General features: G+C 41.1%; 1 protein-coding gene across 3 annotated transcripts; it reads left to right on the plus strand.

Annotated features, from left to right (window-relative positions):
• The first annotated feature begins 363 nt into the window (after positions 1-363).
• prr36b (proline rich 36b) lies at positions 364-23,235 on the plus strand. Of its 3 annotated transcripts, none has more exons than XM_059562291.1 (6): positions 364-644; positions 11,537-12,197; positions 12,463-12,556; positions 17,624-17,838; positions 18,086-19,283; positions 19,362-23,235. In XM_059562291.1, exons 2-6 carry the CDS (start codon positions 11,639-11,641, stop codon positions 22,123-22,125), a joined length of 4,830 nt encoding a protein of 1,609 aa, XP_059418274.1. In that variant the 5' UTR covers positions 364-644; positions 11,537-11,638; the 3' UTR covers positions 22,126-23,235. The 3 variants fall into 3 exon arrangements, with proteins under 3 accessions (XP_059418274.1, XP_059418285.1, XP_059418264.1); XM_059562302.1 differs by having other exon boundaries at positions 365-644; positions 18,086-19,579; positions 19,676-23,235; XM_059562281.1 differs by having other exon boundaries at positions 365-644; positions 18,086-23,235.
• The last annotated feature ends 784 nt before the right edge of the window (positions 23,236-24,019 follow it).

A 24,019-nucleotide genomic window follows, 5' to 3' on the forward strand; every position in this document is an offset into this window, starting at 1 on the left:
CTTTTAAAAATATTTTAATTGTTTCCGTTGTTAAAAATGTTAAATGGTTAAGTTTTAGTGAGTCCTCCCCCTGTTCCTCTTGCTCACTTGTGTGCATTAGTAAAAGTGAAGAGTGAAAGTGGAAAAGAAATGGCGGGAACGCGGGCGTGGGGGGTGGGCTCATGGGGGCGGGGGCCGCACTGGGGTCCGAGGCGACAGAAAAGAAGAGCGACAGCGCATAAAGAAAGGACGCGAGGTGGCCTCTTGCGATGACATCATCCCTCATTTGCATAAATCTCCGCCTGAATTGATAGCTCATTGGTCACAGGCGAGAGACCGAAGCTGCTCTCGCTTTTCATCCTTTTCAATGCTCCCTCCCGCGACCGCATAGTGTGCGCGTGCGTGCGTGCGTGCGCGGACCGTCGAGCGCCGTTCCATTCTCTGCTGCCAGGAGACGCGCATCTCTTTTATCGCCGGTAGACAGTCAGTCAGCTCCAAACGGCCTTTGTCAGAGCTACTGATTTTTATCTCAACATTTGTTGCCGGTTGTTCTCGACTCACAGTGCTGCCCTCCGATTCCACTTGGAAAAAGAAAGAAAGAAAAAAAAAATCGGGGAAGACGCGAGTACCGACTGGGCGTTGCTGGAGGAAAAGCGCTAGACTCGGTAAGATTCGCTCTGTGCCGATCCTAAAGAAACCCGGCGATTCATTAAAAGCGTTTTTCATTCTCGAAACTAATTAAACTAAAAAAAAAATGAATGTCAGTTTCAGTTTAAGAAAAGCTTTTCACTCAGCAGCATGATTTACGACTGCATGCATTGATATGTCAATGAATATGTATGAGTTCCTGTTCACATCGGTCATTATAATACCGGCGGAATAAATGAGATCATCAGATGAAAATGCCCCTGAAGCGATCAGGTTTCACACCGGTTTGATTCATAGGTTTTCATCTACCACGCCGGTTTAGATATGTTTTTGGTTGATGTTTTTACTGCTTGTTAACCGGCACGGATTGTCTCCCTTTATTCCGTGTCGCCTTGTTCATCCTTTGAGTCCGTTTCAATGGTGGATGCCTGGGCGGTGACGGCAAGCCCACTCCTAACTGTGAGCGATAGAAAACCACGAACAGTTCAGCAAACACATATCGCGCTGGCAGATGAATTATATTGCAGTTTTTCTGCATGTGCTGGTGTGTTTCGCAGCAGTGAAACTTTCCGCTCGTCTGTTCGCGCGAGTCTTTTGTTCTGCGCCCCTCTTCACGCGCCCGCTCCACATTCAGTATTCACCCGCCCGGTCCATATAGTATTGACCCGGTCTATTGTTCTGTCTATAATGTATAAAACCCGCCGTGGTCCTGATACAAGGTATTACAGTGACTGAATTTGCTAGTAGCCTATATTGTACTGGATCATTGGCCAAACATCAAATAAAAAAAATGGTCCCCTACCCATACTCAAGTATATATATATATATTTTTACTATTGAAATGAGTATCTGTTTTCCATAGGAAGTGTTATTAAGGCTGATGCCGGTGTATCAGACCTCATAATGATACTGCAGGAATTAATTAAAGGACCCAACCTACCAAAATACACGCCCGTCGGTGCTGTCCAAACCCTGTCCATTTCTAAGAGACAGAGACCAGACAACAACCAGCAGCTCGATATCGTTCAACGCTCTACTGTGAAGTATTGATATTTCTCCATATAAAAAGCGACAAGGGTGATTAATCGGACTGGATTTCTAGTAATGTACTTTTAGTTTTAGAGAGGATCCCGGGTGAACTCTATCCAAAGGGCCTGTGGGGTCATTTTGATTCATTTTACGTTGGTATTTTCATCTTCTCGTGGTTTAGGGACAATGAAAATCAACAGGGTGGTTTCTTGGCTCCGCTCCCTGCGCAACCGGAGTCAAAATGATACGTTTCGCAGCAGGTGCGGCTTGGGTTAGCTTCTCCCGCTGCTAAATCTTGGCTTTGTAAGTCAGTTCATCCTTTTGTCTTGCTTAATAGTTCCCTTCTCTCTTCTTGGCAAACAAAAGGTTTAAGACGGATGCCTCAACCCCCTGCGGCCAGCATCTCACCGCTCCAGTGAGGCTTCATCAGATCTTTTTCTTCTGCTTTTGTCTGGTATATTTTGTATAAATATGGAACACATTTTAAACACACACACACACACATATATAATGTCTAAATGACAGATCATTTTAGTAATACAGACTATTTTAAGCTGTTGACTCACTGCAAAGGTCACAGTGAATAATTCTCTCTAATTATTCCAGATCCATTTTTATTTGACTGGCATTGTTCTGTCTTATTACGATTCCGATACAATGCTGTAGCTGTCTAACTCCATCCTACAGGGAGTAGGCTCTTGGAGGGAGGCATTGCCAGCCATTAGAAATGTGTCATGGCATGATGGGTAGTGACTCTATGAGGAATGGGGATGGGACTCATTAGAGAAGAAATTACAGCAGATGACATCAGAAAGGTCATATTCTTGTTTATGATTATCTGAAGAGACATAAGAGAATGTGACTATGCATTATTTGGCTTGCCAACATTAGCTTGCTCACTGTACGATCTTAAAAGTAACATCATTTCTTTTTTTTTTAGATATATTGGCATTGTGAGTTCCATGAATAACGTTTATCATCCATGGAACCTTTTCATTGGACAAAAATTCTGTATAGTGAAAAAAGGTTCTTTGGATTAGAAAAAAAAAATTCTTGACACTAAGAAAAAAAAAGTTTCTTAAAGAATTGTTCACTGAATGTGTCTTTAAGGAGCCAAAATGGTTTTTCTTTTGCATTGCTTAAAGCCCTCATTTGGAACCTTAATTTTTAAAAGTGCAGTCAACATTGTCGTCTTAAGATGCAGTTGCAGTGGTTTTCCTGTGTCATCTGTCCTGTTCTGATAAGTCTCTCATATTGAAGCACTCACTCCTCCAGTAAAGATAGCACCCTGGGGGCTGAGCAGTTGTTGCAGTGGACAGTTGGCTCTGTTAGGATGGGATATCGTGTTGCAGCTGTGGTAATTGGAAGGGTTTGTTGCATTCTGAGTTCTTTTTTTTGGGGAGTGTTTTGCGGTTACACTTAAGCTTTCTGTAAACATGTCTTCTGTGCAGTTGTAGCACTCTTGCTGTGTTAATCTCTGTCTGGAGCAATATTATATCAGATCAGATATGCAGTCCTGTCTTTGTGCATTTTGGTTCAGTATCCCTTGTTTCAGTCTTGGCAGATGTCACTCAGTGAATGGTGTCTTTGAGATTTCAATGAGTACTGCAGTTCACTGATGGATGTACTGACCTGCTGTTTTTTAAAAAGGTTACAGTTCACATTCTGTAAGAATCCCTTCAGTCTCTGAATGCCATATTAAAATAATCTGTCCTGAAAACTAGGTGTCTTACTGCCGCAGGCCTCCATGCAGTGAAAAATGGCAACCTACTTTACAAAGGCATGAGACAAATTTTTTTCTCAGCATCAACCTCATAAAAGGTGTTCATAAAAATCTGCAGCTTGTCAGCATCTTAAAGGAACACTCCACTATTTTTGAAAATAGGCTAATTTTCCAACTCGCATAGAGTAAAACTGCTGAGTTTTACCGTTTTCTAATCCATTCAGCCGATCTCCGGGTCTGGCGGTAACACTTTAGCTGTAGCTTAGCATAGATCATTGAATCTGATTAGACTGTTAGCATCTCGCTCAAAAATGACCAAAGAATTTAGATATTTTTCCTATTTAAAACTTGACTCTTCTGTAGTTACATTGTGTACTAAGACTGACAGAAAATTGGGCCTGCTGCACCCATGGTACGACAGCAAAGCTCCTTGATTATTACGCTGGAATAAGAGTATAGTTCCTAGCCATATCAACCTACAAAATGTCAACTTTTCAGTCGGTTTTAGTACACTATGTAACTACAGAAGAGTCTAGTTTTAAAAATACTTGACTTTGGTCATTTTCGAGTAAAATGTTATGATTATGAAAATTATGAAAATGTCAGATTCAATGATCTAAGATAAGCTAAGCTAAAATTGCTACCACCAGACCCAGAGATCGGCTGAATGGATTCAAAAATGGTTAAACTCAGCAGTTTGACTCTAGAGGAGTTGGAAAATGAGCCTATTTTCAAAAATAGTGGAGTGTCTTAAGCTTTGCTCAGATTTGCTCATTCATTCATTTGCTATGAATTCTCATATTTCAAGATCAGTTGATCAAAACAGAAGTCTATATTGCGGTTAATAATTTCTCTTAAAAGAAGAACATCTGCGTAATATAAATTTAATCTAGGACATTATTATTTAGTATATTCTTCATCAAAAGCAGCTGAACAGCAGAACAGAATAGAAACTCTGTTTTGTGCAACCAGGGGTCGAATACTTTTGCTCAGAGTCACAGCAGTGGAAGGACAATCACTTACGCAGGAGTTTGAACGTACAACCTTTGGTTGGCTAGATCCCCAACCATAACCATTTAATACCAATATTTGGTTGTATATAAGATGGCTTAATGTAGATTCACTCTTCGCCAATGGACACATTATGAAGTTTTCCGTTGAGTCAGAACAGAGGCTCAGAGTCCATCTGGAAGGTGCTGGTCAGCTGTGAGCAGAAGTATAATCCTCTTATAGGTACAGTCATTTCCTGTGGAGTTTGTGTGTGTGTGTCACTTCCTCCTGTTTGCTGAAGGGTATGTTTATTGTCTGCTGCAGATGATGTTTGTGGCCATGCTGTCACAGACAAACACACACTATCAGATGTCATTGATCAAACCCTACCATCTGGTTTTTATCAGTGGTTATGTAATTTGTCTCTTTAGCTTTTTTGTGCTCCCAGTAGATAATAGAATCAAGCAGCTACTCGAATTACAAATTAGTTAAAAGTCCCCTTTACCCCCAAAACCTCCCAATTTTAGTGTGTCCACATGTTCTGCTAATGCACTACTCTACTCTCCCATCTGTGCTGTGAGCCCTGCACTTTCTCTTGATGATCAATATTCGTCTTTTCCTCATCTCGTTTCACCATTTCTCCACTTATTCTCTTGGCCAGGTGGCATGGCATGCTGGCTGGGGCCCGTATCTGGCCTGTGTCCTGTGTGCATCCCATTCTGTGGGTGTCCATCGGAGGATCGCACAGGATTAGCATCATGCTTTGTCCAGAGTTAACAAGCTCTGTCATGTGTTAATCTCCCTGTCCCCAGAGGACCGTGTTGGTCTGCAGCTGGTTGTGATGTGTTCTGCTGCTGTTCATTGACTGAACAGAGGTACTGGTACCAGTTTGTGCAATCCTGCTCTGACACTGCTTTAATACATTTAAGCATTTTATGGTGTTGTTTTCAGGGCCGTTTATACCGGATGTGCTGTTGTGTTCAGAAACCACTAGACTGTTTGTGCCTGACCCTGTTCCTGGAGATCTACATTCCTGCAGTTTAGATTTAGCCCTGATCAAACAGACCTGAACCAGCTTATTAATATCTTCAGAAGAACTTCATCATTACAGGCTGTTGTGTTGGAGTGTGGCTAGAACTGAACTCTGGAAATCGGTAGGCCTACATCTCCAGTAACAGGATTGGGCACCCCTGCACTAGATGAACTGCAGCAAGATTACATTTTACACACCAAAACGACTTACAATTGCTACATATGTCAGAGGTCGCACGCCTCTGCAGCAACTTTTTTTTTTTAAATAAAGAGATTACATTTTTTTAAGATTAAACAGAATGTGTGACATTAAAGGGATACTCCACCTCAAAATGAAAATTTTGACATTAACCACCCCCAAGTCGTTCTCCCCACATCACCGTAGCGCCATTTTGGAGAATATGACTTAACGCAGGCTGCTTACACTCTTCTGTGTAACTATACTGACTATGTTTTCATACCTTTCTGGACCATGATAGTGTAATTTACTTGGCAGTCTATGGGACAAGCCTCGTGATTGTCATCCAAAATATCTTAAATTGGTGTTCTGAAGACAAACTAAGCTTTTACATGTTTGGAATGACATAGGGGTAAGTGATTAATGACAAAAAAATTTCATTTTGGGGTGGAGTGTTCCTTTAATTGAGATTTTGTGGTAATAAATTACAGAATTTCATGGAAAATTAGCATTTTTGAAACAAAACACAATGCATGATACTGGATATACAATAGCTATGGATTACAAAAAAAAACCCTGCAGAATGCACAATGGAAAAATAAATAAATAATAAAAACAATACAATTCTTATTGATTTTGCATTGTGATTTTGCAAGTTTCTTGGGAAAGATAACACTTTTTTGAGCTAAGTCAAAGTTTTATTAAGGGAAGGCAAATGTTTTGCAAGTGAGTGCAAAAGTTTTGTGAACACAAACAAAGTTTCTTGGGGAAGTCAAATGTTTTGTGTAAAAACCCAAAATTTCTTGGGGGAGGTCAAAATATTTGCAAGCAAATGTGAAATTTTATTGGGGGAGGGCAAACTTTTTGCAAAAGAGCACAAAGTTTCTTGAGGGAAAGCAAAACTATTTCAAAAGAGCTCAAGGTTTTTTTTGTGGAATGCAAAATTTTGTAAGCGAATGCAAATTTTCTTAGGGGAAGGCAAACGTTTTGCATGAAAGCTCGATTTATTTTTCAGTCACCATAAGACAGAACACAAGTCTGTATCCTGTGCAAATGGCCTCTAAGCATTCTTGTGTAGGTCACTAATCTGTTGCATCCCAGACAGTTGTCGAGTGTCTCACGCCCTGGTGTAGCACATGTTCTTGAAAACTTATGTAAATCTTCCCTACAGTACAAGGATTACCTCCTCATCACCTAGATTCTGTCCAGGTATCCGCCACACAAGCTGTTGGCGCACTACCTCTACTGATTGTTCTGTAGAATGGGTCGATCTGTTTGACCTTTGGCCAAGGGTGTTTTTGGGAATGCACTGGCCACGATTGCAATCTCGACAGTGGGGGCACTAAAATGGCTTTTGTCAGCTTGGACAGCAGCGGTTCTGTCATGTGCCTCCATGTGTGTCTATCCTCTTTTCACTCCTCCGCGAGGGCTGCCACCCCAACAATCCCTTCTTTGGTGACTTGTTTCATTGCAATGCGCCTCAGGCTGGTTGACTTCATCTTGCTGTGTGTGTTCTGTATAAAGGGCTGCTCAGAGAGTCATGTGATCGGCAGATAGAGAGGGACCAGTATCTCCACACAGATGCGTCTAAGACGTCGTCCGCTCTTGAGTGCTATTATGTAATTTTGTTTGTGTTATGGACACCAGCGGCCAATGGGCTATTCATGGACTCATGAAAGCGGTTCTGTGATGCAGGCCCCAGTCACACCTTCAGTCAGTCTTTTGCTTGCGCTGCTGTTAAGAAGGCTAGCATTATATGATGAATAAAGGGTTTGAAGTTTTTTGTGATTCATTTTAGTACTGTAGACTGTATTGTTACTCATACTGATATTTCTACAAATACAACTTGGTACAGTTTTTACAGCAAGTCTCTACAGGCAAAAGCATTTAATAATTCCTAATTTAGCCTAGGCTACATTAAATAATACATTAAACAAATGGAGAAAGAATGTTAGTAAAGATTCAAATGAGCCTTTTCTATAAAAAGACTCGCTGGCATTTGAAGAAGGAAACAAAAGACTCTTAAATAACTGACAGTGAGCAAAGCTATCAATTTAAATTGCATTTATCATGGAAATTCATTTGATATTCACCGCTAATGTGCCCTGCAAATCATTTTATAAATGTATTCGGTTCATCACTGATGTGGTTTATAATGGATTTTTTTTTTAGTTTATGGACCTGACGTGTGGTTTATTCTTGTTTAATTCTGAGGGTTGAGAACCAGGTGCCATAAACTTGTTGACCTTTCCCCTGCAGAGCAGCACAGCAGTGTGTTTCTTCCTCAACCAAAAAACTGTGAGTCCCGGTGGCCCTCTCTTTGTGGTGGTGGTCGTGGCTGAATAGATCCAGTGTTCACTTGTTTCAGAGTGGGAGACAGGGGTGGAGGGAAACTTCTGCAGCCCCTGGAGGTTACAAGCAAAGGGGGGTGTGAAAGGGTGCATAAAGATTTTTCATTGCAGTGCGCCTCAGGCTTTTGTTTGCTCAATGTATTTAGGCCTGAGTTTAAAGTGTAAGTTTTAGAATTGCATATCAAATTTAATTTAGATTACAGATTAATGTGTAATCCATCATGAATGTAATGCATATCAGACATGCATTAATAAGCAAGAAATATTTTTGAGTGTGCATCATCTCTGCAGAGGCAAACTGTGATAAATTACAGCTAATTAGTCTGTCCTCTGACCAAATGCCAAATCAGAGGCCAACAACAACATGCATGCAAAGGGCCCAGGAGAATTCATGCGATTTATGCAGCATCTCTGTGGTGTGCAAATTTGCGCTTCCTCCCAGCACAATCTCTCCATTGATTCCAATTTAGTGGGGAGAACGATTTCCTATAGTGAGCCATTGAGATTGTGCAGTTTGCTGGTTTGTTTGTTTTCTTGTCCTCCAGTTATTAGACATGTTGGTTTGGCCCTAACTGGCTAAAGCTAAGATGGCATTAGCCTTTTAACACATGCTGTGCCGCAGCGGTTAGCTGATTGTGAGAAGCAAGCTTTGCACATGGGGGACTTTTTAAGGCACAATGCAGCACTTTATTAATTTATTAACTTAATTTATTCATGCATGCATGCACAAGGCTGTGTTGTGCTTGTTCCTCGGAGAAAGAGGCCTTAGTGCATTTTGACGCTATAATGACCCCATTAGCATAGAGGTGATCAGCGGTTTTGCCTTGGGACAATTTAAAGACTCTGATGAACTGTTGCTGGAGACCTGCCAAAAAATTGCTTCTAGAAGGTACAGTATGTGATGCATCTGCAGTGTTTGTTTCAATTATATGTGGGTCTTTGGAGGATGAGCGCTTCGCAGAGTCATCCCTTCAGGAACATTAGGCTCCTGCACCAGGATTGGTTACAATAATTGGATGAGGCATTTAGCATTAGGCATGTGCAGGTTCGTCCCTGAGAGTGACGGAGTGCCAGTAAGAGGGTTTGTGGGTAAGAAGGTTTATATGTTTATGTTTGTAAGGTCACAATGCCTCTACACCTATCATTTCTGGTTTTCTCTAGCTTGTGCTCTCTAATTATATATATTTATTTGAACATGTAAACACTTTTGATTTGGGTATTAGGTTTCCTAAACCACTAGCTCTCAAATCAAGATTTAAGGGCTCACTATTGTCAAACATTACATTCAAAGGCAAAAAGAGACATTTTTTACTAATTCTGCTATAATTATGACAAAACTGGTGGTTTTCAAACACAAACTGGGAATACTGACATATTATATTAAATTATCGCAATTAGCCACGGTTCATTTTGTTAGGTTGCAGAACTGAATTTTTTTCAATGAAAACAAGAGTTAAATGAGGGATGCTAAAAAGAAATATGATTTAAGTTAACATAAAATAAGGTTATTTTATATAATAAAAATTAAAGCTAGGGCTCTAGAAATAACTCTTGTTCAAATATTGTCAGATACATGTAAATGCATTTCCCCCTTTCCACTTCCCTCAAACTTTGAATATTTAATTTGCATATGCTTTTTTCCATATATGCCTGTCTTCATCAGCCACTCTGTAGAATAGAGGTCATCAGAAGTCAGCAGATCCTCCCCCCAGAATTAGATGGACACCACAGGCCTCTGACCCCCCCCAGGGTCACTGTTGTTTATATGCAGGAGGAAGCAGTCTATATCCCCCAGCAAGATCAAGGTCGTAAGGCCGTGTGACGGTGTGTGTTTTCCTCTCTGAACAAGGCTGTTTTACCCCTCTAATCTCCTCAGCTCTCGACCACCTGACATTCTCACAGGCCGATTCTCATCTATCATTCTAAACCGGATCAAGAGAAAAAAGCCAGGAGCGGTAGAAGAGATGCAACAATGCCTTTATTTACAACCAATATTAAAATAGAGAGAGATGTGATCTAGAGGAGTTGTTGTTCAGAAGAGAAAACAGCCCTTGAGGTCTATGAAGTGGAAGTGATGTTGCATGTGGTTGTGCTTGTCTAAAAGACTAAAATCTTTGATATTCTTCATTGCTTACTTGTGTGTTATTTAATCTGGCTGTATAGTTCTGTTTGTGACGCATAATTTAAAACTAAGCAGGTATAGTGTACAATAACTTTTCACATCTGACTTGTCCGTTTTAGATATTGGCACTCTTTCTCCCTTAGTTTGGTTTGTTTAGGCACATATAAACACAGCAATTGCACTTGAATCCACACCAAAATAACAGTCCGAAATCACCCGAATGAGGTATCTGAGCCTGATTAAAAATAAACTCTTGTTTAATTGAGGTGATAAAGAAATGCAACCCAACAGACCAAGCATTTTCTAATTCTGAGCACATTAGTTATCATGGTTGAAAACTGAACTGAACCAAGAAGAAACCGTAACAATTTGTGTCTGTTTCAGTGTGGAGCAAATGATCTGCAGGTCCGAAAACACTCCAAGTGTCCAGAGTTCCCCCATTTGACACAAATACAATTGTTTTTTTGCCATGGGAACAGTTGTTTGCAAGTCAATGTGGTCATTGTTAATCTTCTCAAGTGCACAATTCCTATCAGTAACCAATGGCCATAGATAGGTAGATCTCTGTCCAAGGGAATATATCTTCTCATATCTTTTTTTCCATATCTGGCAGCATATATGGAATGGGTTCTTTTCTCCCGGGTTTGCTCTCTTTTTTCCATCACTCTCTCTGTCCCCTCCCCCCAGTTTGTCTAATTTTGGATGCTCAGCTGCCTAGACCATCTGTGTGAGGACTAACTGAGGAGATTTTGTAATGGGCAGAATGAGTCCGAGGGGCGGAAGAATGAATGTCGACCTCAGAAAGAATCAGGGAGATTTTGCAGCTCTGGAATATAATGTGGATGAGGTGTCCAGTGACACTGACGTTCACTTTATGTGTGTGCGTTTTCAATGTTTGTCGACTGACTCTTATTTTTCCCATGCTCCCTTGAGCCAAGTCATTTCCTCTCGTTGGCCTCTTCCACTGTATGAACTTTGCTGTGGAGCTGCTGCTCTTAAATCATGCAAACAACATCTGCTTTAGTAAGGCATTGTGGGTAATGCATCTGGCATTGCTACTTTGCAATTAGAAAACCAAGAGATTTTTACACATGAAATAGCACCCAAATAATCTTGCGATAGATGTCTTTCCAAGTGAAAAACTGTATTCATGACAACTCTAATATTACACCAACCATCACTCCTAATAGCTGGCAACTACTTCTTGTGTAGTTTTATTTCAGTTTGGTTATATTTTAAACAAATCCACAAGCTCTGAGCTCTGAATCAGCTGTCGTTTTCCCTCAGCACAGCACACTATTTACTTTATTCCTAATGTCTTTTTTAGCCAGCTTCTCTAAGACCTGATTCTTTATCTGATTCTGTTCTCTTAGGACTGTCTGCCAGTGAGAAGGGGTACAGACTTCTCTCTTGTTCAGACTTGTTGTTTGTTTATTCTCTGAAGTCTCAGCACAGACTACAACTCTTGTTGCTCTTGTTTTCAGGTCAGCCATAATCATCTGATAGCAGTAGACTCCAACTAGTAGACTGAGTCCTGGGTTCCTGATTCCTCTTCTGCTGAGACGGACCTCCAGGACTAGGACAAGATGAAACCGGATGGTGTTGACATGGCAGCAATGGAGCCAATGGAAGCATTAAATGCAGGTCCTGCGGTCGAGGTGGTGCCGGTGGGCGAAGCTCAGGACCAGGCTTTGCCTGCAACGCAAACAGAAGGTGAACCGCAGCAAAAAGAGGCAACCAACAAGCCCGAAAAGGACAAGCCTGTGGATCCCAAAGCTAAGACGAAGGTTTCTGCCAAAACAAAGACAACCACCACTGGAACCAAGGCATCTACAACCAGCTCTCGTCCCACCACTGGCCAAAGCCGCCTGACAAATGGGGCACAGAAGTCGCAAGCTAATGGCATCACAAAAAAGACCACCACAGCAGGCCTGGAGAAGAAAGCCTCAACCACTGCTGCCACTAAAAAAACGGTTAGCTCTACTTCTGCACCCCCAACCAAGGTGACTGAGAAAAAGCCGGTTGGGATGGCGAGACCTGCCAGTGCTCCAGCCAATGGCGTGAAAACAACAGGGACCGCACAGCCCATAAAGAAAGCCACCGCTGCACCAGTCAATGGTCTGAAGTCTAAACCAAAAGCTACAGGTAAGTCAAAAGCATCATCTGAGCTCGTTAATTACAACAGTGATACCCACCCCCAACACTGCACATTTTGCATTTCTTCAGAAGAGTGGTTGGGAACTACTGCATTACAGCATTAATTCAATGTAGGACAGGGGTCTTCAACTCCTTTAGACTTCCATGAGAGAAAATCTGATGTAGCATATTATCAAAAATTCAAATGAACTGTCTGTATTTATCTTCTTGTTTTAAATTTCTTAAACACTTTTCACACCATCCTTCACTACAGCTTCAGCTCCAAGGCCTGCCACTGCGTCCACCACTAAGACCAGCACCACTGGCTCTCCCAAACCTGATAAGCCACCTGTCGCCAAGACTGCCAGGTAAGCATCACATTGGTTGGGAATGTCAAAAATTGAGCTCTCAGACAGGGTAAGGTAATTAGAATTCGGCAATGTGGGCCATTTGAGTAGCTCATTAATTTGCAGTGTACTTCAGGCATTGCTTATTCCCCCTTACGTTGCAGTCCACATCTCTCGGAGACAATCACGACTCCTTATTTCAAGTACTTAAAGCATTAGGCTTCAATTTTATGTTCGAAAGGGAAAGAGTTTAATTTGCTGGGAAATAAACTGGCACAGTCCTAAAATTCCTGATTACAAAAAACTCTTCGCAGTGGGAGAGAGTTTAGATTCTCCCCACATATCCAGGACAGATGCTGAGAGATGTTAGGATGGTTATCGTGCAGGGAGACAATATGAGTCATGCTAGGAATAAGAACATAGAGCTCACAGGAGCCGATTTGAGATGTCTGTAGTCAACCATGAACAGTGAAGTTTTTTGTTACTTGTTTATAGAGGCGATGAGGGACATCCTGAGGCCTGTAAATGAGATCAGACTCATGACGTTATGTGAGGGTGGGGGAGAAATATTTGTATGAGTTTGTGAACATTTTTAATGTGTCCCACAACCATATATTTTTACGGATCTCTTTCAGTTTTGACAGACATTGATTACCACATTGATTTGCAATTTAGCTTCTTTTAAAAATGCAGTATGTTTCTTCTAAAATGGACAAAAGTTAGTCTGTCAATGTTCTTTCTATCAGAGTTTTAGGTCCTTGTTCCAAGAAGCTCTGTAATTAAGTGCTGCTTAGTAACAATAATAAAAAAGTCTTCAAGAATAACCTGGCTATGACAACAAAAGACAAATAGACCAACAACAAAAAAGAAAAGAAAAAAGAATTGGATCCAAGTTGTTATTTAGTCCATGTTAGAAAAGTCCAAACAGAGGTCTGCCACGACATGTAGCATCTCTCCTCCCACGTCATACAGCTGAACAGGAAGTTTATTTCATGATTAATACAGTGATTAGAACAGGAAAACTGCTGTCCTTCACACAGACAACGTCACACACTGCTTGAAAAAGAAACATATTTGACACTATAAGCACTGCAATATATTCAAGTACTGGGTTTAGAAAAGATAATCTGGGGAATCCACCCTGAGGCTTTTTTTCTGCTTCTGCCTCATTATGATTTAAAACTCAAACACTAAACAGTAGTGAAAAGGCTACTTGCCATCCAAGTTTGTTTTTGACCCAGTAGGCATCTCTGATCTGACAAATATTTAATGCTTCTCCAGTCAAAATGTGCACAGCTGAGCAGCATAGCAAAACTGTTATCTTAATATTAATATCAATGGATTAATTGACATTGAATTAATTCAACATTTGCTTCACAGTCCAGTAATTTGTGACTCAGTTTTGGGTGCGGCACATTTTGTTCTTCACATTTGTGTGCATCTAAAGAGTGTTTGTGTAATGTGCATATACGCATTCAACCATGTGTGCGTCCTGCCTTCAGCAGTAGACATTACACTGCAGGGAATTCTGCATCTACCTAACCTACTGGATTTTAAATAAATAAAACATGGCTTTGGCATTAATGGTGCATGTTTGCATAAAATAAAAGCAGTGCAAGAGTCCTGTGTTGGGTGCTAGCATGACAGAACTGGCCAAAAATATGAATTATTTTGATTGATTGAATTATTAGTGCAACCTTAATGATTGAGTTTATTCCTGTTGATAATAACATCATACTGATGTAAGAACTATGGGCTGGTCGGTAAAGGGCGCGTCCAGCATCCAACGTCATTACTCATAAATGAATTGCTTTCTGTATCTTAATGTCCCGCTTTCTCTCCTTCATTAAGTCATGGTAGAGTTCAGTCCTCCAGAGAGATGTTTTATTGCAGCCACTGCATCTAATCTCCAAATGGAGCGTGCATGTTTCCCAACAGCCAACTTGATTGATGGTTTATAACACTTTAGTGATTCTGATTTTGCTGCAGTGCTTCATGTGTTTCTCGCATGTCTGAATTCTGCATTTCTATAGGCTGTGCATGTTCGCTAGTCTCCCACTCCTCAAGTTTGATGTGACTGTAGTTTGGACATGCTCATTTGTCTTCACTATCCACTCTGACTGTGGCCTGTTGCTGATTTATATTTTATTTTTATTTATTTATTTCAGAATAGTTTATTTTCTTGGATTTTGAAAGTCTTTAAGAATATATAGTTCCCCCTAATGAACATGTCTCTATACTGTGATCATTCACTTTAATTCATATATTTCCAAATCCATATAAATTGATTTCACATTTATTCCACCAGTAAGATGACACTGTTTATTTAAATTTGTTTGTAATAAAGGAATCATCTCTAGGTATCCTTTCCGCAGGGCACAGTATAAAAAAAGGGTGCAGGTCCATGCATTGTTTAATTAGGCAAGAGTTGTAAACAGTTGAAAAAAAGCATATTTGATCTGAAACAGATTTGCCACCGCAAGCCAAGAAATCACTACACATTTATGCTTTTGGGGTAAAGTACATAAATCAAAATCTAGTTCAGATGAATGGCTATTGGCCCATATTAAGCTAACACAGCAAATTTACACACAGGTAAGTGCCAACAGGTAGACGCACTTTCATCAAACGCTGCTGAATTATAGCAGTGCATTAGGATTCATCCTGAAGGGACATGAACCTCGTTATTGAGGTTAAAGATTCCCTTCAGGCCAGAGTGCCTTATTAAAATCTCGTCAGCCATAGTCTGCCCATCGCTGGCTCAGGAGGAGGTTGTCTTCCTCATTGCTGCTATGGCTTCAGGGGAAGTTTTGCCACTCACAAATGTAACGGCAAGTTAAACAGTGTTTATTAGCCAATCAGGCCACAGGCTTCGACCTTGCTCACAAAACAACAAAGAGTTATCTATAAAATGGTTGAATGGCACGCTGTTTGCTTGAAGCAGTTAAAGCAAATGCACATGTCTAAATATGCTTGGATTGTTTCTAAGCGTCAGTGTATTTTGAGGTTTTAATGTGCATTATATTTGCTCTCAACCCCTCGCACAGATCTAAGACAAAAATGATTAGCTTGTGATGTGATGGCTTGTTGTTGATGATTTGTTTGTTTGTTTTTCTCAATTAGTGCAATAGTTAAGTCAAAAATTAATGACTTTGACCATATCACTTTATTTATTCTGCAAAAGTTAGTTGATAAAGGCTGCTACATTTTTGCAAGGACAATAATGTACCACCAGTGGTCTATTAATTTACCATAAAAGACCAAAATAATACAGTCCACAAGTCATATTGTTTCTTTATTGTGTCCTTTTTGAAGCTTGATGGCACCTGGTCATTGTATGCCATCATTAAAAGAGGTTTTTGTATCTCTCTCTCTCTCTCACTCACTTTAACTCGCTCTCTGTCTCTTGTGTTCAACGAGAACAATGTTTCTGCTAATCTCTGCGTGCCCACTTCCTATACGGAGTCATCCTGTCACTGTAGATTATTCATATTGGCTTTATGTTTGAGATTAATATGAAGACTTTTATAGAACCTCTCATTCGCTCTCTCTGTATTGTACTCATTCTCATCTTATCATCTTATAGCATGCTCTCCTTTTAAGGTTATATATATATATATATGTGTGTTTGTGTATATACATATATATTTATATACACACACACACACACACACACACATATATATATATATATATATAAGAAGCAATAATTAAGAAGTTCCAATCAACTAAAGATGTTGCAAATCTGCTTGGAAGAGGACAGGTGTCTATATTGTCAATGTGCAGTGAGGAGGGGAGTTTGACCCTTAAATGATCACAGCTGGAGAATTGCAGAGATTAGTTGAAACTTTGAGTCAGAAAGCCAAATATATATATCTTTCTGCTAAAAAAATAATGTTCTTTACGTCATATGACCCCTTTAGAAAAAGAAGAACTGCAAAGACTTCGCTTTTTCATGAACTGTACACAGGTCTAATTATCAGGTTAGCTCAAAGACTAATGTCCTAATCCAGGTTGTGTGCTTGTGTGCCAGGTTGTGTAGGTGTTTTTGTAAGATGAAACTAGGTTGAGTAGCTACAACACACTACTGCATTAATTCATGTGTGGTTTTCTCTGTCAGGTTTAGTCTGTCAGACTTGGCCTCTTTGTTCATAGAACCCTCTCTCTCTCTCTCTCTCTCTCTCTCTCTCTCTCATGTGGTTGCTTGCTCTCTCAATTGATACTCTATATGTAGGACATCATAGTTTTTTAGAATCTCATCCCGCCCATCCTGCATGGACATTGCCTAGACGAAATGTGGAACTTGAGCATGTGTTTTAGCAAGAGCCATGCTAAGTGGGATTTGTATGGTTATTTTTACTCAACACAATGATATATTTACACAGTGCTCACTGTGTCTTCTGCACTGATACACGCACTACCTCGTGCTCTCCAGCTTTTTATTTAGAACAGGAGAGACATATGCAGTGGAGCGTAGACAGGAAATCAGAAACTCCTGCCGGGCCCACAGGATCTAGGTTAGCTTATTCAGACTTGACATGGACATGTACTGAGTCACTACTGTGTGCTAAGCTAAGCTCATACTAGACCAGGACAGACAAAAAATAAACCCCATCAGGGCAGATCATGTGTATTACCACTGAGTCAGGCACCCCAGGAGAGAACAGAGACAATAAGGGTAGATAACTGTGCAGAGAGGATTTCTTGAAAAGAATGTTTTTGCTAGTATTAACATAACCCCATGTTGTATTCCTTTAGCTACCTGTCTGAGCCTCAGGCCTTCTGTGCTGACAAATCAAAGCTTTGACTCATGAGTCACTGGTTTAAATGGGATATACGATACATCACCAATGACTGAAAACAGAAGTGGAGTTTTAACTAATATTATAACCTTTCTGGGTGTTCTTTTCTTCCGGCATTCTCCTGCTTTTTAAATGCAGGAGGTCCTTGTCCTAGCTGGACTTAAAAGCTCAACTGAAGTCTACTAACACAGAGTTGTGCAAGCTAGGAGCAGCCAGACCTAAAAATGCACTAATGAACTACCTCTGTAATGATTAATCTATTTCTTGTCACATCTGCTATGTGTAGGTCTGCTGGCTCTGCTCCTGCTGCCCGTTCTTCCCCTGCTGCCCCTAAGCCTGGGACACCGACAACTGCCAGCAAGACATCTACAGCAGCATCCAGGCCCACTACTGCAACACCCAAGACACCATCTACTACCGCTAAACCTTCTCCTGCTAAAACCACAGCACCCTCTGCTGGCCGCACTCCCACTCCTAAGACCACAACGCCTGTCAAGAAAGGTGGACACCTCATAAAAGTCAATAAATGCATATATGTAGTTCACTTGTAACCATCATAACAGTAATATTGTTTTGTAATATGAGAATACTTATTTTACACATGGTAAATATTTAAATCTTCCATTATAGTGCTGTATTTTCATAAAATAAATTAAATTTGCAGTATTTATTTGTTTAATAATGTTTAGATTCATTCCTATTTGTAGCTGTGATACTGAGTTGAAATTATATGTTCTCTTTTCTTTAGATGTCAGTAAGCAGCCATCTAATCTAGCGGCCAAGAAGCCCACTTCTTCTCCACTTGCCAGGCCAGCACCAACCAAGACCACCAAGTCTGACACCCCTAAGTCAGCCTCCACTGTCAAGGCAGAATCAGTCCCAAAAAAAAACACCACCCCTAGCAAGGTGGCAGACGTTAAGACTAGTAAACCCAAGGAGAGCAAAGCAACACCTTCCAAGGAGGTTAGCGCAAGCCCCAAGACCACAGGCAGCAAGCTCAGCACTAAGACAAGCAGCCCAAAGAAGTCAGTTGGCAGTAGCACACCAATGCCATTGAAGGGTGGACCAAAAGCTTCCCAGCCTGTAGATGCAACAGCCACAGAGGGTGAGAAAAAGGATGTGGTACCAGCTGTGGTTGCAGCCAGTACTGTAGCTGCTGCTGTTGTTTGTGTGGTGACCTCTGAGGCAGCACCTGAAGACTCAGCTACAGCTTTTGTTCCTGCTGCGACTGAAGAGGCACATGAGGAATCATTAACCCAGGTCAATCCTGCTGCCTCTGAGGTGAAATTTGAAGCCTCATTTACAACTCTAATTCCTGCTTCCTCTGAGGACCCTAAAGAGGATTCTAACAAAATGGCCAAACATGTCGCTGCCCCTACCACTATTGAAGAACCTGAAGACAAAGTTACACCTGTCATTTCTGATGTCACTGAGGAAACACCTGAAGACTCTGTTACACCTGTCAGACCTGAAGAAATACCTGAAGACACAACTATGTCTGCCATTCTACAAGAGGAAACTGTTTCCCATGTAATTTCTTCTGAAGAAACATCTGAAGAAGTAACTACACCTGTCATCCCTCCTACTTCTTATGAGGCACGAGAAGAAATGGTTTCACCTGCCATTCCTTCTGAAGAAACACCTGAAGACGTAACTATACCTGTCATCCCTCCTACCTCTTATGAGGCACGAGAAGAAATGGTTTTACCTGCCATTCCTTCTGAAGAAACACCTGAAGACGTAACTATACCTGTCATCCCTCCTACCTCTTATGAGGCACGAGAAGAAACTGTTTCACCTGTCATTCCTTCTGAAGAAACACCTGAAGATGTAACTAAACCTGTCATACCTCCTACCTCTTATGAGGCACGAGAAGAAACTGTTTCACCTGTCATTCCTTCTGAAGAAAAACCTGAAGATGTAACTACACCTGTCATTCCTCCTACCTCTTATGAGGCACGAGAAGAAACTGTTTCACCCGTCATTCCTTATGAAGAAGTAACTACACCTGCCATTCCTCTTACCTCTTATGAGGCACGAGAAGAAACTGTTTCACCTGTCATTCCTTCTGAAGAAACACCTGAAGACTTAACTACATCTGTCATTCCTCCTACCTCTTATGAGGCAAGAGAAGAAACTGTTTCACCTGTAATTTCTGCTGCTTTTGAAGAAACACCTGAAGATGTAACTACAGCTGTCATTCCCCCTACCTCTTACGAGGCAGCTGAAGAATCAATTTCACCTGTCATTTCTTCTGCCTCTGATGAAATACCTGAAGAAACAACTGCATCTGTCATTCCCCCAACTTCTTATGAGGCACATGAAGAATCCATTTCACCTGTCATTTCTCCTGCCACTGAAGTAATACCTGAAGAAACAACTGCATCATATATTCCCCCAACCTCTTACGAGGCACCTGTAGAAAACGCTTCACCAGTAATTTCTCCAGCCTTTGAAGAGGAACCTGAAGACACTGTTACACCTGTTGTTTCTCCTACTTCTGATGAGGTGAAACTTGTCTATCCCCAGAACGTCCCCCAGAAGATGGACACCTATAGAGATGATAATGCCACGTGGCAGCTGGAGGCTGATGTAGACTATGTCAGTCTGGAGGAGCCAGTGCCTGCTGTTTCTCCCCTGGGAACCACAGTATTGTCGCCACCATCCTCTCCCACCAGACCACCATCCATGCCAGTCGAGCTCCCAAGATCAGCTCCCTTCCTGAGCATGCAGGGTCCAATTGAACCATGGGCACAGACCTCTTCACTGTGCCCCAGTTCTGTGACCATAGAGAATGAGGAGCAGGATGAAGCAAGACTGCAAGATGAAGAAAGTGAGCAGGATAATGAAAACAATCAGGATGACATACAGATGCCCTCTGCAGCTGAGAATGTGATCAAAGACTTTGATCTGATGGGCTCCACTAGTGGGGATCACATAAAAAATGCAGCTCCTGTCTCTCCCTTACAATTACAAGAAGAGGCGGTGGAGAAAGCTGAAGAAGAGATTAACGAAGATGATGATGAGGAGGAGGAAGAGGAAGAGGAAGAGGAGGAGGTAAAAGACATTGGCATAAAGCAATCAGGTCCCCAAACAGAGAAAGAAATTGACCTTGAAAAGGGAGTGGCAGATTTTGCCAGCTCTGATTGGGGTATGCTGCACTCAGATGAAGAGTACAGCAGTAACAAACATGACAACAAACAAACAAAAGTGACATCTCCTTTTAATGCTGAAGACAGCTGCATTGTGAAAGAGACAGGTGACTTTATCATGACTGAGGCAGACAGGGATCAGCCATTCACAGGGCCTCCTGGAATACAGTCATTTGGTAGTGAAGATGAGGAAGAGGATGAAGAAGATGAGCATCTGAAGGAAGACATGGATCTAGCATTAGAGCATGATGATGAACATCACATACAACAGAAAGACATAGATGTAGAAGACGAAGATGTAGATACGGTCCACAGGGGCATGGATCAGAGTGCACTTGGTGTTAGTAGAAATGATGGTAACAAAGTTGAAGATGACAATAATTACAGAGAGGAGAGTCATCTAGATCTCAACAGCATGGGTCACACTGCTCAAGCAACATCTATGCCTTTGACAGCAGCATGGAGTAATTCCAATCCATTCTCTGATTCCTGGGCTCAGCCTTCTTCCGTCCAGTCTGAATCAAACCTGTCAGCTTCAAGAGTTCAAGATCTAGACACACTCACCAAATTCCCAGGCGATCCAGATACAACCACCACATTCCTACCTGAACCAGATATAACCCCCAAATCCCCAACTGAAGATTTTCTGGACATGAGTCCATCCCTGATTCAGGCCTCAGAATCTCAGCTTGACCTCCAAGAGGAGACTGGGAGCTCAGTCCCAGTGGAGTCGGGTATCTTGGCTCCTCCTGCCATTGGAATGTCCCAGTCCAGCACCCTCAGTGGAACAGCCCTGGCTGCCCATAGCAGCAGTGAGACCAGCACACCTGAAGAGCTTCGAGATTATGACAGCAGCTCAGGTGTAGAATCCCGATCAGACAAGCAGCAGACACCAGTCCCTGTCATGCCAACAGACATAGAGCAGGACCTAGGTATTCACCTTGAGCGAGGTGATGGGGAGGAGGAAGAGGCAGAAACACTACCAGCCGATGAAGTACTGGGTGATGCTGCAACAGCACCAGCCTCTGTACCATCATCACCATCAACCTCTGGTGATGAGGCCAGTGATATAGAGGGTGAGATGCAAATCACTGATCCTGATGTTGCAGTTGATGACAACGCCACAGATCCTGACAACCTCGTGGCCCTGGAGGAAGATGAGGAGGCTCCTGAACGCATTGGAGAGGAAGATGGTGGTACGCCTCAGTCAGCAAACTCTGTGGCCTCGTATGGTTTTGACTGTTCCGCATCCATCTCCAATGCCCACTCTATGGCTGAGAGCTGTGGAAAAAGTCCAGGCATCTTTAGCCTGGAAAATGAAGAGCAGCTTCCGGAAGAGGCCAAGGATCCCTCTTTCATCAAGGAGCTCACCCTGCCAGCAGCTACCGCCTACAGTGATGACTTGTTGGGCTGCCCAGTGGATTTGCTGCCTATCAGCGAGCCCACAGAGAATGACGCTGGGTTTGATGAGCACTACATGATGTGCAGTAAGACAGACCCAGGCGCTATTGAGGAAATGGATCCTGAGTCCCCCATGCACCTCTCACCCCAACATGGGGACGATTCTGACGGCCAGCCACCATACTACTCTGCTATATGTGATAAGACTGATAACTTTCTAGCAGGTAACGTATAAAGTCCCTCTTTTGGAATGCACCTTGTCTACCCCAAACCCCATGCTCCTACCCTGTTTCCTTAATTTCTTCCAAATGTGGGGTTAAAATTAATAGAAATGTGTGATAGAAGGGGGGAAGTAAAGGGGAGCCATCAGGTGAGGGATTATAGCTTTGTCTGAGCTGCTCTGTGTTCTTCTATTACCAAGGTGATGGTTATGATTGTATGGCTAAAACTTCTGTATGTACAGTAGCTATTCTCATTTTCTATTAGAATGTACTTTTTAAATAACACTGCGTTTCATGGCACCCCTGACCCTGCAATGTTAGACTAAGTTAAGTTGATGTCCTTTAATGAAAGGACAAAAATGCAAAAAAAAAAAAAAAATTAAACACTCTTTGTGGACTCCAACTACCTTTGTATTTATCCTACTGTTTTACCAATCAAATGTCAATTTTTTTTATACTTTTTTTTTTCTTATTGTTTTTATTTGATTTGTTAAAATCCCTGTCTTACCTTAATGTTTGTACACACATCAGTTTTCCTGCACTGTAAAAGTAGCTGCACTGTCTTTTGAAACTCATTTCAGCTTTCGCTTTAAAAACGTGTTCCAGCACTAACTGTTTTAGCATTAAATACAGGTTATATATTCTTCAGAAGCTTTTCATGCTCACAGTGTTTGACATAGAGAGGTGAATGAGTGTTAGATGGCAGGTCATACTTCATTTTTGGTTGTCTTTTATTAGTTTTGAGCTACTGCTGCACATTTTTGTGAAGGATAACATTGATTCTCATTGGCACGTAATTTAAGTGTTTTAAAGTACTGGGCTCAGATTAAAATGGATTCTTTCATTTACAGTTGTTACATTTGTATTTCGGAACAGACTAACTATTCTGTTTATGGAAGTTGAAGTGTTTTCCTGCATTTGTAAATCTTTAAATGATGCTCACAGGTCAGTTTACTGTGAGTACCAGGACATTTCTACAAGAATTGGAAGTGCATGTGCAACTAATTAAGAAATTGTTATAATCTTGCTATGAATCCAGACATGATCCAGGGATGTATGTACATTAATGATTCACGATAACTAAAAGGTTTTACCCAAAATTCCATTAAACATCATTGCAAGGCTATCTGTTCCTGTTTGTTTTTGTTTTTCATTTTAAGTGGCATGATGGTCTGTTTCATCCGAGTCTTCCTATGGTTCTTTTTAATAGGAAATGGATATCTAATGAAATGGTGTTAATTTCAGATGTATTTTTGATTAAATCACAGCCAGTACTCATGGGCTATGATCCCCATCTACTAAAGCATGTCATCACCCCTAAACTCAACAACAGGACCCCATCCTGAAAGCCCAGACAACAAGGTTGCATGGTATCTTAAGGAAGTTGTTAATGGGTTTCAAGAAATGCCCGTTTTCATCAATATACTTTAAAGCATGAACACAAACGCAACACAAAAATTCAAAATCCTCCCTTAATGTTAATTTGGTTTTATGCAGGTGCGTCAGGGAATTTTCTTCTCTTCTCAGTATGGAATCTCATCTCCTTTTCACTTTCTACATTTTATTACCCGTCTGCCATCAAAAATATTAAAAATTTTACATTTACATCAAAAATATCTGGGGGGTGGAGGTTAGCCCTTATTTTAAATAAAATCGCAAGTTTAAATCATAAGTCCAGGTAGTTTATTTATGCATTTCAAGTACAGGTGCATCCCAATAAATTAGAATGTTGTGGAAAAGTTCATTTCAGTAATTCATCTCAAATTGTTAAACTCATGTATTAAATTCAATGCACACAGAGTAAATTAATTTAAACCTTTGGTTATTTTAATTGTGATGATTTTGGCTCACATTTAACAAAAATCCATCAATTCACTATCTCAACAAATTAGAATATGGTGACATGCC

This window comes from Carassius carassius, chromosome 1, assembly GCF_963082965.1.
Source record: "Carassius carassius chromosome 1, fCarCar2.1, whole genome shotgun sequence".
NCBI classification, from domain to species: domain Eukaryota; kingdom Metazoa; phylum Chordata; class Actinopteri; order Cypriniformes; family Cyprinidae; genus Carassius; species Carassius carassius.

Excerpts from the sequence above, each read along its gene's own strand:
- prr36b (XM_059562281.1), top strand. The coding sequence starts at position 11,639 with ATGAAACCGGATGGTGTTGACATGGCAGCAATGGAGCCAATGGAAGCA. Across the intron at positions 12,557-17,623 it reads CCTGTCGCCAAGACTGCCAG|GTCTGCTGGCTCTGCTCCTG; the intron begins GTAAGCATCACA and ends TGCTATGTGTAG. Across the intron at positions 17,839-18,085 it reads CACAACGCCTGTCAAGAAAG|ATGTCAGTAAGCAGCCATCT; the intron begins GTGGACACCTCA and ends TCTTTTCTTTAG.